Source organism: Pagrus major, chromosome 9 (genome assembly GCF_040436345.1).
Source record: "Pagrus major chromosome 9, Pma_NU_1.0".
In the NCBI taxonomy this organism is placed as follows: domain Eukaryota; kingdom Metazoa; phylum Chordata; class Actinopteri; order Spariformes; family Sparidae; genus Pagrus; species Pagrus major.
Genome location: NC_133223.1, coordinates 12,665,305 through 12,682,375, shown reverse-complemented (window position 1 = coordinate 12,682,375; position 17,071 = coordinate 12,665,305). Strand labels below are relative to the sequence as shown.

General features: G+C 39.1%; 2 protein-coding genes across 4 annotated transcripts in view; both read left to right on the top strand.

Annotated features, from left to right (window-relative positions):
- The window catches only part of cmss1 (cms1 ribosomal small subunit homolog), a 33,623-nt gene extending 21,876 nt beyond the window's left edge, over window positions 1-11,747 (top strand). For 2 of the 3 annotated variants that reach the window (XM_073473762.1, XM_073473765.1), the window contains exons 2-10: window positions 7,743-7,879; window positions 8,868-8,939; window positions 9,035-9,170; window positions 9,266-9,325; window positions 9,411-9,513; window positions 9,596-9,656; window positions 9,740-9,827; window positions 9,930-10,018; window positions 11,410-11,747. In XM_073473762.1, the coding sequence (XP_073329863.1) occupies window positions 7,743-7,879; window positions 8,868-8,939; window positions 9,035-9,170; window positions 9,266-9,325; window positions 9,411-9,513; window positions 9,596-9,656; window positions 9,740-9,827; window positions 9,930-10,018; window positions 11,410-11,493 (830 nt within the window). In that variant the 3' untranslated portion in view covers window positions 11,494-11,747. The remainder of the gene's footprint in view (window positions 1-7,742; window positions 7,880-8,867; window positions 8,940-9,034; window positions 9,171-9,265; window positions 9,326-9,410; window positions 9,514-9,595; window positions 9,657-9,739; window positions 9,828-9,929; window positions 10,019-11,409) is intronic. The other variant, XM_073473763.1, reaches the window with a different exon arrangement.
- Window positions 11,748-12,188: 441 nt separating this feature from the next.
- On the top strand, window positions 12,189-17,071 carry tmem30c (transmembrane protein 30C). Its single transcript, XM_073473065.1, has 7 exons — window positions 12,189-12,494; window positions 12,748-12,864; window positions 13,108-13,215; window positions 14,316-14,406; window positions 14,488-14,634; window positions 14,713-14,925; window positions 15,123-17,071. Exons 1-7 carry the CDS (start codon window positions 12,297-12,299, stop codon window positions 15,308-15,310), a joined length of 1,062 nt encoding a protein of 353 aa, XP_073329166.1. The 5' UTR covers window positions 12,189-12,296; the 3' UTR covers window positions 15,311-17,071.

Sequence of the window (17,071 nt, the reverse complement as noted above, 5' to 3'; positions counted from 1 at the left end):
GGTCATTGAACTCAAATAAAATATTGAGGTTGAGCCAAGCAGTTTCATGAGGTATGAGGTCATGAGGTACTGTACTGTGTTTTTTACAATAAAAAACGTGGCACTTTTCTGGATAGTAGGTGTAGTATTGAAGTTTTATTTTCAATAACTAGGCAGCTGAAACTAGACTTTCCATCTTCATAAATGCTGTTTTTTTAAGTCTTTCAAAATCAGTGTTTGCTCTTTTGTTTTTCTTGTAGGTGGTCTTTCCTACACTACACTAACTTAGGTCTGTAAATCAAATGGTAACCATAGTTGTGGAAAGCAAAACAAGGACCATTTGGCTGTCAGTGATGTAATGAAATATGGTCTACATTGTTTTGCTATGATGTAAGGTTTGTCCTCTAGAAGTTACTTTTGTTGAGCAAGACCTCCTTGACTGGAAAACTGTTTATTGAATAATGAACATGTGAAATTCTACCATTTACTGTTGATGTTGTGTGCACTGATGTCTATGCTTTTGAACAAGCATGCTCCTTTCACACAAACACAACAGTAACCTCTGTCCTCACTCTGATATCAGATGCTAGATTCCAGATGTATTGCATCAGAGTCTTGTGTTGGTGATTGACGGAGAAAGAAAGACTGGAGCAATGTTAGAAATATCATCCACGTGATACCGGCTGTCAGGACATTTAGAAAAGAGCAAGAGAGGAATGGATGTTAAGATGATGATCAGTTTGTGATTATAAAAAAAGGGAGACAAAGCTGTAACGATGGTAGAAAGAGTAGTGTCAAAAGCTAAATTTATTAGCAGTATCCACATTACATCAGTTGCATTTTGCTGTCTCAAGGGCGGATAAGGGTTTCCTCATTTGGTTCTTGTGGAAGCTTAAAAGCTTTGAATTATTTAGATAACCTCATGTCTCTGATTAGCACCTCTTGTGGACATCATTAGACGCTCCTGCGACACTGCCTGCCTGGATTGGCTTTACTAAAACACGTGTCAGACGTTCGAATGTCAGCGTGTACGTCACTGAAACAAGTCAGTTTAGCCCAACCTTTTCTACACATGTCCAAAGACATCAGATAGATATGCCCAAATTCAAATCTTTCCTTAATGTTTATTTATATATTTGTATATATACATATATTTTGTAGTCATGTAAAACTGGGGAAATTATGATAGGGACCATCAAGATCTGAAGTGTCCGTGAACATTAAACTTGGCTTTACTTAGGTGAACTTAAGGTCAACTACATCTGTAATATGTGTATGTATATATATATATATATATATATATATACATATATATATATATATATATATATATATATATATATATATATATATATATATATATATATATATATATATATATATATATAAGCAACATGGCAACATGTAATTGGATACATAGTCTAAATATTAGGCCAATTGAGTGCATTGGGTTGAACAGCAAGGAAGACAATGGCTTTGTAACAAGACTGGTAATCTTTTTTGCCCCATAGCCAGCTTGCTATTTTTGTATGTGCTGCTGTAAGTTCCCATTGATTTAACAATAACATATGCTCAGATTGTGGCCTTAGAGAGGAAGCTGGAGGCCTTCAAAACCAATAACTGCTACACGCACTCACCCGCCCACGCCACTCCCAAGATCAGGGAATAGTACATGTCTTGAGATGAGTTATTGATTGTATAAACAAAGACTGAATTGATTTCAAGGAAAGTATCATATTGTTTTTATAGAAGCACGCAATGAAAATACCACACAGTATCTTTGGGGGTTGGGTGGTCATGTTTGTGTAAAGTAGAAGCTGTTTGGGTTGCAGGAGGATAAAAGGTATAATTGGTTTGACTTATCTCTCTGTACAGGCCAAAGTGTTATCTTTAATCAGACTGATAGTCAACTGTGATGGTAATTAAGAGCTTTTCTGGGCTCATGGCAGACACAGTTTAAAGCAGCTGTGTAGGCTCAGTGGCAGTTTACACAAGTGAGCACATCAGCCTTAAAAACTAAAAACCAAAGCTGAGTGCTATTTGTCTGGAACTGTAACAATCAACTGTTTCCTGGAACCAGTCGATTGATCCTCATTACATCCAGTCAGCACCATTGAACATCCATTAAAACCAGTCACCTCTATTGATCACCTATTAAAGATGACCAGGCGGCCCCATTTCCTTGCATCTGAGCCCTCTCTATAGACACTAACTTTCATTGATCCATGGTTATCTGAGATGTAAGCTCATTGCCCTATATGTATCTGAAAGCATACTCCGTCCTACTGACTCCACCATCTGGAGCAACTGTTGTATGGCGAATATTGGGGGCAAGACACTGAAGGCACCGACCTTCTCAAAGGTCAACGTCTGCTCTCTTCAGAAAGCACTTGAGACGTATTGAAACAGGTTTCTCTTCCTGGCATCTGCTAGCAGCATGCAGCTGAATCAGGTACTTCTCAGTTTGAAGCCAGCAAACTTGAGAGTAAGCTTGGTTTCCTCATTATAGTTGTATTTATCTGGTCTGCATTGAGTTAGCCTCTGTCATCTTTGTCACAACCTCCATTCATTCACCATCTTTATGCTAATCCATTCTCCTGTTGGTTCCTTTCTTTATTTCCTTGGAATAGAAAAAAGTCTGTAAGTCATTTATACTGTAGTTCAACACAAAATAATAGCTTCATACAGCCCTTCCAGGATAATCCAAGTCCCTGGAAGTTATTGGATTGGTTGATTGATTGCTAATATCATCAAGTTGAAATATTCGCTGTAGCTGCTAAGCTAAAAGTGTTACCGTCTGAAATGGTTGCGCAAGCTTGACCACGTGTTTATGGTGTAAATAATGCTTTTCAAATCAATTAGGGATCACAGGGCTTCCAGAGACTTGGATTATGCCCAACGAGCTGTATGGAGCCATCTTATTATTATTATTATTATTATTATTGTTTTAAAACAAGTCCCCATCTACTTGAGTTGTTCAGGCGAATGCTGCAATGCTTACCTGAAGCTCCAGAAATGTTTTGTGAACTACAGAACTTTTCCAGCAGTGTGGTGGTGAGTAGATACTGACTGAATTTTTATTTATGGGTGAACTTTTCCTTTAAATACTAGAATACCTGCAAATTTCAGTCCACTGATGCAATATTAAGAGGGGTGTCAAAATAGAGAAAAACCTGCATGAATGAGTTTAGAAACATCAATACAGATGCTTCCTTAGGTGTACTGTGTTATACAGTAACACCATTCATTATTCATTAGATCACCACATTTTAAACCAATACACCAATGTGAGATTTCAGACCAAGTGGTGGTTTTCAACACTTTCATTTTTTTTTCAAGTATTAAATGATTATTTTTTGGTATATGGTGTCCATCTCTCCGATAGAGGGCCCGTGGCGACCCAACATAATGCACTTTCCCTTTAATGTATCACCCATCCTATCAGAGGTATGTTGGGCTGTTTTACTGCAGTAGTGATGGGCTAAACACTATAAGAGCCACATTTACTAAGCTTTTTGTGTCACATTTAAGCAATTTAAACTAAGTTCAGACAGGAACGCACATCACCCTCAGCTCTGTTTGCTTGCCATTAGAGGTGCACTTTGTGCATGATCAATCAATGATGTACTGCTCATGATGAGCCTGTAATAAGTCAGCTACTAATTACAGACAGATTGCAGGTACAGATTGGATGACTTTACATAAATCAGGCCCCCAGGCCCCGGTAAATTTAATGCTCTCAAAGTAAATGTGTTTCTACGCTATTTACAAAGATGGAGGACATCAAAGCTAGTTTTCAGTCTAGTAGACGAGTAGGCGTACATACCAAAGTCACAAGCATTTTTAGGTTTGCTTGTGATGGGAACATTGTGTCACCCAAATTATTCCAATTACCAGAAAAACAAAACATATTTCCACTCACCTTAAGTTACGTCAAGACATGAAACAAACAGTTTGAATTTTAATTGGCTAGGTTTTGAGATTATTGACTCCACACCACTACAATTTTGTTTGCTTTCATCACAGTCCAAAAAATAAAAATTAAACTTTCTACAATGTCCCCATTACTGTGTGTAGTCCACTGAACATATGGCATAAAATCTAAATCTAATGCAGTCTACTAATGCAATATATTCTACCCTAATTAAAGTTATAATGTTCCGTTTTTGTTTGTGCTCATTTTAGAGAGGTGCTGATTCAAATTTATGGTTATTTTTGAGGCTTTAGTTATTTGTGGTGCTGTTAGATTATGTTGCGCTGTTACACTGAGATGTGTTTCTAGTATTATGCCCAACCAATTTATATCAATGTTTGTAGACTAAATAGAAACACCTCACAGTATTACTAAACTAAGCATCAGCGTGGCATGGCTGTTGCATTAGTTTTAACCAGCTGCATACAATACACTTGTAACTCAGTGTTTTGGTTCTTTGTACTTCAGTAATTTATGTCACTGCAGCACTGTCCCACCAGGGACACACCATTAGCCCTCCTCACACCTTACAACCTCTGTGATCTTACACTGATGACGCATCTAAACAAAAACACACAACAATTATCTAAATAGCACATTCCATATGTAACACCCCAGATCAAATACCTGCTGAATCAGCAACTGAGAATAGAAATGTTATAGGTTTATGATCAGCATCGCTGCCCATGTCAATAGGTCCTTGTCATCTGTGCATTTTGTTAACGTCTACCCCCCACAGGCTTATTGTTTAGTAGGCTAGAGTGTTTCACACCTCAGTGAGTACAAAACAGCACTGTCAGATGATTTTAATTTGTGTTGTCAACTGAATCACATACATTGTGTCTGTAAATGGTGCAAATCACATTAGAAAGGTCAACTAATTTCACAAGCTAGACATTTTACCCAACTGCTTTTAACTGAATGAAGCCAGACGTTACTGCTACTGGCTGTAACATAGTTTGTTCTTGGGTTACAATCTCTTCATCCCTCTTGCTCTTAAATCTGCATTCATGATTATCTTTATATTTTTGGACAGATTTAAGCATGTTATTACAAGCACCCTTCCTCAATGGCTCAGTGGTTACAGAAGTAACCCAAAGCCAGATCGTACAGGTACATTTAGCATCAGCAGGGGGAAAAAAGACACTTACCTGCTGCAGGATAGGTGGGTCGCTCACTGGTCACCTAAAGGCCTGAACTTTGTTATAATTTTGATCCATTTGTCTCCAATATCATTATCATAAGCCTTCCTTCTTGTCCTTGTCCTCTGTTCCCCTGGTATTTGGCACCTGTATATCCTCACTTTCCTTTCAACAGTCCAGAATGAGAGCGAGAGAGGGATGAGTACTAGCAGAGAGAGGGGGGGAATGGTTGCTTTGGCCCGTCAATAGTGGGGGTGGTCTTTCAGTAGGCAGGGTGTGTGCCTGCCTGGACAGATGACTGTAACAAATAAGGTTGAAGGTCTTGGAGTGAGATGTGAAGTGGGAAAGGGATGTGGTTATGGAATGATGAAAAGAAAAAGACCTGCTCAGGAGATTGAGAGTGCAAGATCCTTTATCCATCCATCACATTGTCTTGTCTTTTATACGGTTCTTGACTATAAGTGCACAAGGAAGAGTGGTAGAGAAAAAATAGGAGAAGGGTGTGATAATAAAGACCGGATAAATTGATTGTAAGATTGGAAATTAGAAGACAAGGCAGGAAATCTGCGAGTGCTCTTGGCCTGTAACAGAAACCCACTGTTGAAGGTCAGAAACCCATAGGCTAAATAGTTTCAAAAGGGTTATTTGATTTAGAGTTGCTACAGTATAATATAGGTTTGGAAATTGTGCTGCATCAGTGTCCACAGAATGGGAAGAACAGGAAAACCTACTGTTATTAGGAGTTTTTGTGCACGATTACCCCCTCTGCTAGCCTTGTAGGACATTTAAACAAATAAAAGCTACAGTTGCAGTGCTGCATATTTCAGGTGGTTTGTTTAAAAAGTATAACCAGATAGAAACAAACTGTCTACAGCTGGTTTTTAAATGAACAGCATCGCTATAACAATAACAGTATCAGTGTTAATATTGGATTTTAACTGCCAGCAGTGGTGGCTCTGCAGACATGGTGCCAATTGCAATTGCAGACACTTCTGTAGATTTTCCCCAAGTGGAAGATGTTGTCACATTACGAAATGTGTATAGCAGAGCATCATGGCAATAGATGTTGTAGAGATATGAACTCACCCATAGCTGTCTGTTTCTTAGATGAGAATCTTCCTGTTTCACATTTACGCTACATAGGCAACCATAGGTTTATTTTCTGAAAAGAGGTGGTGATTAAGATTATCTATCTACCTGTTCAACACATTTTAACACCTTCTAATCTAAGTACTGAATTTGATATAAAGTGCTAACTTAATATATATAATGATTTATAAATTCTTGTAATATGATGTTCTTTGAAACTTTTCAGAGGTTTTTCCAAAATGGTTCTTGAAATTGTTTGAAAGCTTAAAAAGGACAATTAAACACTAAATGGTTCACTTTAAGGTCAAGTTTGTAGGATTTAGTGGCATCTTGCGGTACTGTTGCAATAGCAACCAACTGAACACCCCTTGTCTCACCCTTTTCTACAGTTGTGTGCTAAAAAACGCAGAAGGCCCTCTCTAGAGCTAGCATTAAGTTTGTCCATTCTGGGCTCTGAACTCTGCTCCCTCTGTATTAAAGACTCAATCAGTGACATTGAAAACACAACAGTTATGATGATAAAATATTCAATTTCTGCCCCCAGATCCCACACACGATCTTTTAAGGTAGAAAAGTGTTGTTGCAGGTTGCATTGCTCTCTATGATTTGAGACTCTGAATCTTGTTCCATCTTTGTCCACACCCCGATCAGTGAGGTCACAGCAGTTGTTTTCCATCAGAGGTTGATGATATAATACCTGTTTTGATGCTACTGGATTTGGAAAGACATTCATCGTATTTCAACCCACAGCAAAGCATAATCAGATTTCTCTGAAATCTCATTGATGTTAAGTAGTCAGACATCACCACAATCAAACTTTGGCTCAAGCAGATACTTGTGACAAATTTGATCCAGTTGGTCCACTTAATAAGGAGTAGAGGCGTTGTCAGTTCTTTGATATTGAAGGTCCATGGGGAGAACTACAAAGCAAAAGTGCCGGTATTTTAGAAGTGCACATTCAGGAAGGACCCTGCAATGAAACGCACAAATGTATTGCCAAGTTCACTCTGGCATCTGTTTTTAAAGCTTAAGTATTTTGAACAAGCAAGCATACATACGCTAGAGGGTCTGAGCATGACCTCATAGCATGAGACGAGAGGTATGCACGGAGAAGTGGTAGCAACAGAGAGGCTAAATATAACCAGATGCGTGGATTGAGGTCTGCTGCAGCATTGTTGTCGTCTCAGAGAACGTTTGTGTTTTTCTGCTTTTGTGTGGTGAATGAAATGTGCTGCCTGGACTCTCACAGCTGATGAGCAACTTTAAAAGTTTGTTACATAAGGTGTAAATGCCAGATCTCTAGTTCAGGGGCCAAACTGTGGATAAAGCTTAATTGATTACTCCCTATGCTTGTTTCTATGGGGAGTATGTCTGTTTCTAAGATGGTATGGTAGTTAGGCATATCTGTTAATAGCAACGCCTGATTCAGCCTAACCTGAAATATGTTCTCATCTCTGTGCTGCCTCTTAATAGTTTCTTTATCTTGCATTGCTCCCAGTCGCAAGTTAATCCATAAATCCAGAATGGTAATGAGGAAATTTCTCCCTCTTTTATTTCAGATCCATCCGAGGCAGAGGAGGAGGAGACTCAAGAGAAGCAGCCAGCAGAAAAACCAAACGCACAGACAAAACCAGAGAAGAGGAAGAGGGTAACAGAGAAAACAGTTCAGGCCAAGAAGAAGAAAAAGAGTGAACAGGTATTGGTGGTGGCCTTGAGAGGGCTTTACAGTACACTTAATAAGAAAAACATTTTCTCCCAACCCATTCTTTACCAGCATGTTAATTTGTTAGATTGAATAGATATCAGGAAAGGCGTCATATTATTGCTCTGAATCTGCCCATAATGCAGTGTGTCATGAGTAGAAAGTAAAAATTAGTAAAATCAGCCTGTGCGAAAATATACCAATTTTATGTATTGGACTAGACGCTAGAAAGTAATTGTCATTCCTTTTCAATTACTTGTTTGATTCATTTTCAAGCAGAAAGGTAATTGTATGGTTCCAGTGTCTCCATCGTGAAGATTGGTGGCTTTCTCTTGTTTTATATTAGATCATTTATGAGGTTTGGACTGTTGGTTGAATACAACAAAGCATTTGTAGATGTCACCCTTGTGCTCTGGAAAACGGAAATCATTAAATAGAACACACATTAATAGACCATTAATTGAGAAAATATTAATTGATAGAGGAAAGTCCAGCCTCAGTCTGTTCACCCTGCTGCCGTCTGGCAAGCAATACGGGAGTATCAGCTGCCGTACCACCAGACTACAGAGCAGCTTCTTTCATCAGTCCTTAATTATTCATCCTAACCCCAACTGAATTGTTTTTTTCTTTTATGTTTTATGATTTATTTATTATTTTAAAATCCTTTTATGTAATTTTGTTTTGATGAGTAGCATAAAGGGACTACAACTATCATTTGGTTGTACAATCCTGGTTGTATGATGATTAAATTGATCATGAATCTTAAATTGCAGCCCACAGTCGTAGCGTGTTGATAGATTTTGAATCAGATATAATACGATACATATTACACAGATTTGAACCTGTTTATGATATAACGTTTTACCTAAAGGATTTTTAAGAATTAATTTGTAACTTAAAATGCCCTCAAAACACTGGTTAATATATGTCATATATAATTACTTTTCCTGAATTAAATGTTCTGCATGTATTGTTTTCACAGAAAGAGTGTATTATTCCTCAGAAGAAAGAGACCGAGGAGGAAAAGTCAACAAAACCCAAGAAAAAGAGGAAGGTGAGTGTGGTGACACCTGCTGCTGCAAAGAGGTACAACAGTCACTGGGCCTTGTCTTTGAATGTTACTCTACATAACTATATTGTGTTTACCAGAAGAAGAAGACGATTACAGATGTCTTGTCCTCTTCGGAGCCTAAACCAGGCTGTCCGTCAGACCTGCAGAACCTTGTTACGCAGTACTTCTCAGACAAGCGCTCTGTGATCGAGCAGGAGGAGCTCAAGTTGCTGGGTGAGTCAGGGCAAGTCCCTTTTAAATCAGAAGTTCAGTCATTATCTGCTGATCTGATTCACCAGCGTCACTGTCTGTCCTCCCTCATCTTCCAGACTCCTGCTTCCTGTCCAGTAATGACTTGACGCACACCCTCTCCTCGTACCTGAAACAGGGTGAGTGTTTTTATAAACTAAAACCTGCCATCAGCTGTTTATTCTTGAACACACTTTTATTCCCTGTTTTCCCCGTTCTTTCCAGTTTGTCCCAAGTGGGCCAAGATTCAAAAGCAGCACACAGAAAAGAGTTCTGTGGTTCTGCTCATCGTCTGTAGCTCTGCTCTCCGAGCCATTGAGCTCATCAAGTAAGTGACGCACGTTTTGACACGTTTGTCCAATTTATTCCATTACAACTTTTTAATTGTGCACTATGTGTGTTGTCCCCAGGCAGCTGACGACCTTCAAGGGTGCAGCCAAAGCAATAAAACTTTTTGCAAAACATATTAAGGTAATGGCGATGATGGTTATAACGAGCATTTGAACTGTGCACAATGACACGTTTTCTCAACAGTCTGTCTTTTGTCTGTGCAGATAGAGGAGCAGGTGAAGCTGCTGCAAAAAGGAGTCACCCACATTGGAGTAGGGACCCCCGCTCGGATCAACGCTCTAATTGAGAAAGGTGGGTGCGGAGATGACATTCTTACTGGGAAACTTGAAAGTGTTTGACGCCTTATTACGTGAAAACACTTTTTTTTCGTTTTTTGTTTTGTCTTGTCTCCAGAGGGTTTGAGCTTGCGGGCGTTGAGATACCTGGTTTTGGACTGGAACTGGAGGGACCAGAAGCTCCGAAGGATGGCGGACATTCCTGAGGTGAGCTACTGCTGCCCCCTGCTGGCCTGAAAAGATAATGAGCTTGTTTTGACTAATCGCACTGTATGATTTTTATTAGGTGTTTGATATTTTGAGAACGTTTAAAGTCCCCCTCCCCTCTTAATTCTGTCATTGTTATTGTTAGTTAACTTGACCTCCTCTGTCAGAGTAGATATGCACAGAGTTTGACACTAGACAGCTGTTTTCAAATTGATTTAATGTTTCTCTGTGTTAACCTTGATTCTCACTTTAACATGTGTATGAATGAGCCAGATAGATGATATTACAACTAGTTTAGAGGGCTTGTTAGTAAAGTACTTGGCCTTAGGAGTGGGTTAAAGTTAGTGAAGTAATGAATTTTTCTGGTGAGGGATCAATAAAGTCTTATCTACCTTATCTTAGGAGACATCTTGTGCCTGGCTGATATATCAGTTGGCCAATACACACACAGCTATATATCATATCAGTGTAAACGCTGTCCAATATGAGACGACATGAAAACATTTTGTAGAGATTATAATGCAGAAAAAGATGCTTGATGTTATTAATAATTAAATTGGCCTTAAATTAATAATTATTATATTAAATAAAGTGAATGGTCTAGACCTGGTCCAATTAGAAAGTGTCATACGATAACTTTTGTTGTAAATTGGTGTTACAAATAAAGACTGATTGATAAATTCCCAGTGAACTTTATAGTTTCAGTGCACTGAAAGTGTTTGATGACCACATTTGAGGGCTCATTGCTAAAATGTGTGTATATGTTGGCCAATATATTGCCGATTATTAGAAATCAAGGAGACTGAAAAAATTATATTTGGGACCAATTTTCATTTGCTGAAAAAATGAAAATCTTTGTGTCAAAATCTAAACAACCAGTGATGGAATGAATCCGAATACAATTTACTCAAGTACATTTCAATTACTGTTACTAGTTACCTTGCAGATTCAGATTATTCTGTGTTTAAAGGCTACCAATTGTGACATGTTACCAATCAGATAGTGTTGTGGGAACATTGTGTGAGAGGATGCTGCGTCAGAGTCAAAAGAGCATGTTTTGAAATTAGTTTATTTTATCAGCAATCTGACAGAAAAATCCCAGATACCGATAATCAGAAAATGCTGAATATTAGCCTGATAATCGGTCTACCGCTAATATCGATATCAGAATTTTGCAGTCCTTGATATTGGTATTGGCATCGACAACTAAAATCCATCGGTCAGGCTCTAATTTTAAGATTTCTAGCGAGGTTATGTAACTTTTTGTGGATAAACCGTATCAAATGCAAATTATTATTCAAGGCAGACTATTTTTTTAATGTCTTAAAATCTTTTTAGTCTCGCGACTCTACATTTCTCTTATACATATCTTATTTACTTGTCTATTTCAGATCAAACTGGACTTCATGAAGCTGCTGGAGACTGGTATCCTGAATGGTTGCAAAGAAGACAAAGTCAAAATCGGACTCTTTTAACTGCACATTGTAACGCTTGCTGTGTGCTGATAATCCACACGACGCCTTGATGTTTTAAACCTCGTACTGATGTTCCTCACAAAACGCTGAAGGGGCCTCATCCTGTTTGTTTTCCCTTTGTGTCAGTGTGAAATCCGTGCTGTGCTTTTACTATTTTCAGAGGCCGTGTCAAATGTGTGGTGTTGTTTGTTCACTCTTGTCGTCCAATGCAATGTCCCGGTGTGATGAATTGAATAAACGGACTCCGAATGAAACCAGCATCCTTTTGTTTGTTTAGTCTGACCTCGGGAAGTCCCTCCTACTGACAATGTGAGGTCATGAGTTTACTTGCCCAATAGGAAGTCCCATTTATCATAACATCCTTTTGATAAAACATTTTAAAGCAGCATGAAGGGGGCACAGAACTGAACAGAATATCTCCAGCAGCTCATTAGCATAAACATAAAATACACTGTGTCATTTTGATTTGAATGAACAGAAACCTGCGTTTGTCTCGTAGCAAGGTAGCAGTGAAGAGGAACAAAACATAATCACACAGAGAAATGGAGTAACTGAAAACAGAAAGAGGTAGTTAAGTAAAGGATTGTGGTTAATAAGTAACAGGCCACAACGGTTTACCCGCCCTGTAAGGCCTGCTGGGAAAATCTCTTGGCAAGCAGAGTCGAGTGTGTGTGTGTGTGTGTGTGCAGAGAGATATCGCTGAAATAGAGAACAGGAAGAGACGACAGAGCAGCGCCTTCTCTGACATTTTGGCTCTCCAGCTGTCCAATTTTCTCTTCTGTCCCTAGCCAAAGGTCCCTGTGATGGGCAAAGTGAAGGGCAAGCCTGGGCCCTTGGCTCGGAGGCCAGACAACTCAGCGTTCAAACAGCAGAGGCTACCTGCCTGGACTCCCATGCTAACAGCTCACACTGTGCTGCCCTCCTTCTACATTATGTCTATGATATGCATGCTGCTCGGAGTATGGCTGCTTCTCACAGTGCAGAGCACAAAGGAAATAAAGGTGAGTTAGTGTGTGTTTTGGAAAATTCCACTTGCTTCTTTAGTATTTTTTACACACTGTGGAGATATTGTAGGTAAATACACCAAGTGATTGTGTGTGAAAGAGAGGAAGAGACTGAATGCCCTCGTGTGCAATAAAACCAGGGAGTGACAAAGAGAGGAAAGATCCAAGGTTATGTTTAGAGTGAGGTAAACAGGAACAGATGATTCACAATTTATTCTACTCTTTAATGAACTCTCTCCTGTCTTCTCAGCTGGACTACACAGAGGCCGGGACATGTAATATATGTTTTGAAAAACGTAAGAACGTGAGCAACGCAGCACAAAGCTGCAACTGCAGGGTGGTGCTTCCCATCGAGAAAGCATTCAAGGTAACAGCGTCAAAGTTTGACAATTTGAGACCCAAGTAAGACATGTATGATGTAAAACATGTAAGTGGACCTTGAGATAAAAATAATTTTGTCAGACTATTTCCAAAATGTCCAAAATGCCTTTTCTGTGCTTTCTTGCAGAGGCTATAAGGCTTCAAAACAGTCAAAGACAGAATTCAGCCAATCAGGTCTCAAGATTTCTGTTTGTACTGTCTGATGGTTTGTGTCCCGCTGCTGTTTCAGGGAAATGTCTTTTTCTACTACGGCCTCCGAAACTTCCACCAGAACCTCCGCAGATACATGGACTCCAGAGATGACGGACAGATGGTTGGCAGGAAGAATAATTTAAAGGTAGCTCCACAATATGTTTGAATTAATTTATCATTGAAAAATACTCTCTTCATGGTAAGTTCTGCATTCAAAATCTTACTGAAGTAAAAAATATGTAAGTAAAAGAGATGACTGGTTGCTATATGTAAAACAATGTAGATAAAAAATTGTGTTGGGTGGTCTTGAAAAAAAGGAGTATTTTAAAAACCAGAAGGCGTTCACAATCCAAATATTTAAAAGAAAATGTGTCAAACAAGGAAGGGAATTAAAAAGAAAAAACAAAAATATGTAAGGATATAATATGTAACAGCAAAGTGTAATTAAAATAGCAAAAAGCTGAAGAATGGACCCTTAGGGTTAAATCAATGCATATTGAAGTTAATTTCAGCTACACTGATATGTAGTATTATAAAAAATTATATATTTTGTAAACTCAACCTTTTCTGCATAGTAACCAGCAACTACTGCTGTCATAAATTAGGAGTAAATCGTTCAATATTTCCCTTTTAAATGTGGGGAAGTAAAATGATATACACACAAAATATAGCACCTTTAAAATTGTACATTAATGTACTACAAGGAACTTTTAACTGGTTATGAAACATAAGCAAATGGGATCATCAGTGCTTGGACTGGCCTTTTTTGTATGGTTATAATAGTTATTTTTAATTCCTGTCACTAGGTCAGATTCCAACTTATCTGGGTCAGATAAGTCATAAAATTGAAATTATTTCTATGGCAGCGGGTTGAGGATGAATTGAGTCTCACAGGCTGAGGAAAGAAGCTGCTCTGTAGTCTGGTGGTACCGCACAGCACTAAAAGAGAGTTTACTTTGTTTAACCATCGTCATTTTATAGCCACAAATAGATACATTACCTCATTGCTAAGCATACTGCAAACAGCTGTTTAAAAAAAAAAAAGAAAAGGAAAAATAGTATTAAGTCACACAAGCACACAAGATCTTTACCACAGGAGGCGGTGGGGCTTATACTGGTTTTGACCACAGGGGCCACTAGAATCGACAAAAAATGAAAGTTCCCTGGAGCAGCTTTAAGTATAGCACTTAGATTGTGAAATAATCTTCCTGAGTTTCTCTATTATTCTTGTTTCCTGACCTGCAGAACCCCAGTTCATACTGCAAGCCTTTTGCAAAAGACCAAAATGGGAACCCAATTGCCCCCTGTGGTGCTGTGGCCAACAGTATCTTCAATGGTGAGCACCACTCATAACACACATCATGTCCAGCCTCCACCTTCCTCTAAGTGGCCTCCTAACTCACATCTGTCCCCCTAGACTCCTTCTCTCTGATCTATCACGGCTCCGATGGTTCTTCAGCACCGGTCCCTCTGCTGCGGGGGGGCATCACCTGGTACACCGACAAAAATGTCAAGTTCCGCAACCCAAAGCTGGAAGACTCGACCCTGGCTCAAGTGTTTAACAGTAAGTCAGACACAGTTTTAAGTCAGTGCTCCAGTATTTCAGATGTGACTCATCGTGACTGGTTTGTGTGCTACCCAGACACAGTGAAGCCCCCGTACTGGGAGAAGCCTGTGTACGAGTTAGATCCCCACGACCCCACCAACAACGGCTTCATCAATGATGACCTGATCGTGTGGATGAGAGAAGCAGCCTTCCCCAACTTCAAGAAGCTCTACGGGGTTTTAAACCGAGCCCAAAAGCCCTTCACTAAGGGTCTGCCTGCAGGGAATTACAGCATCGACATCCAATACAGTATCCTTCACTGCTGGGCTTTTCATGGGAACTTTGGCGTGGGTTAAAGTAGGCCGCACGTGTCCCATTGTGTGCATATGTTTCCTTTGTCTTATCTGCTGTTAAACACAAGCATATGGACAGGGGCTATTTTAAGACTACAGGTTGAGCTTCTCTTTGTGATCACCTATTTTCAGCCTTGACCTCTGCCTCTCCAGACTTCCCTGTGAAGTACTTCCAAGGCAGAAAGGAAGTGGTGCTGACCACGCTGACCTGGTTCGGAGGTCAGAACCATTTCCTGCCCGTTGCCTACCTAGTAACCAGCAGCCTGATCCTACTGATAGCCGTCGTCCTCACGGTGTTCTGGTGGAAGTTTGGGAAGGACGGGAAGAACATGGAGGAGTGAAGGGTAAGGCGTATTCAGGGGTCGTCTGGAAAAAGAAGCAGCTGAAAGGTGATTATTGTGGTTCTGCATCTGAAATGACGAGAAGATTGATGGCAGCAAATGAAGGTTAAGGAGAACGTTTTCAAAGAGAACGTTCATTTAGTGGACTACCACAGCAGCACGTGTTGGAAAACCAATGAAGAATTATGTTTGACATCTGGAAAAGTTAATTACGACTAAATGATCTACATGTGTTGCAGCTTATATTGTGATGCTGCTCTGAACAACACACTGAAAGTGGTCGGCACAGGCTTCAATCTCTCTTTACGCGTTGATTTGTACTTGATGAACTTTTGCATATTTTAACACGCCATTTTGTTGATGTACTCTTAATATTTATTAATGAGCAGAATATAATTTATAATTGGGTGAAGTCTCGATGGTGTTCAGGCTGCTTTTCATGTTTCAGGTTTGTACAGATTTTTAAAAGTGAAATTAAAGCACTTCTCAGGCATGTTCAAGGTACCTAAACCAAAAATGTCCACACTCGAAGCTTTTATCATTATATTTAAATTATTATTAATGCACTCATGGTTTACAAAATTCCTTTATACCCTCAGCTATCAAGGTATATTGGCAATGTTTATTTCAGCAGCTGTTTAACTTTGAATGTATGTTTTATTGCTTGCTAATTTCTTTTTATTTAAGATTTTTGGTGCACAGAAGTGATTTTGGATATAAAAATAATTTTAAGCATTTCTTAAGAAGTGTGTTAAGAATGTAAGCATATTCCGAACCTTACCAACGTAAAGGTTCAGTTTAAGCATTTTTCCCACTTTCAACACATTGTACGAACCCCGTCTCAGTAAATGCAAATTACAGTTTTGATAAGTATCATAGAAAACAAAATAACATCAACTGTCAGACGAACCCGGTAACACTAATTCGTAAGATAGAATAATTCCTAGAAAGTGTAATTTTGTGGACGAGGTTTTGAAATTATAGCACAATTCAGGTTAGCCAAAGCAGCCAGTATTGTTTTAATGCCGATGTTTTTATATGGAACCATTGATGCTAAAAATTGTTATTAATCATTATAACAAGCATCTACTGCCATGCTAGCAGCTGTGAGGGTGTACTAATGCTGCGTTCCAGTCAACATCTAAGGTCAGAATCTCCGAGTTAAAATGACCAATGTCTGAAATCAAAGCGTTCCGGGTGCACAACGCCAAAAGTTATGAATAACAATTGGCTGACGGTAACAAAATGTTGTCTCTCTGGCAGGTGTACAAACAATTGAACCCTCAGTAGTGCAGCTTCCTTTCATGTAAAAACAAAATAAGGAGGGAAAACAAAACTTCCAACTTGTCTGGAACACAGCAAAATTTTCACCACCTTACAGTAGTTTAGCTTGTTTGCTTGCTAACATTTGCTAATTAGAGCTTAAAATAAAAAAGTTTAAGATTGGAATGTCACTGGTTTGCAGGCATGTAGTCATGAATTGAAATCTGAACAATGGCACCGGATGATGGACGTGACTTCTGCATAAAAATGTTTGGCAATCCGACAGTTGAGATATTTCAGTCTGGCCCAAAATGGTGGCCTGACTGACCAACATTATAATCACTACAGTCATTACGCTAACATGGCTACAAAGATGCTTGAGTAGCAAACTATGAATTATTGTGCTTGAGGTGTGATTGTGAAAACTTTAATTGTGAGTCGGCTGTGGGTTTGTGTAGGAACAACTGATTGTAATTAAAATAAAAGATTGTAACAAAA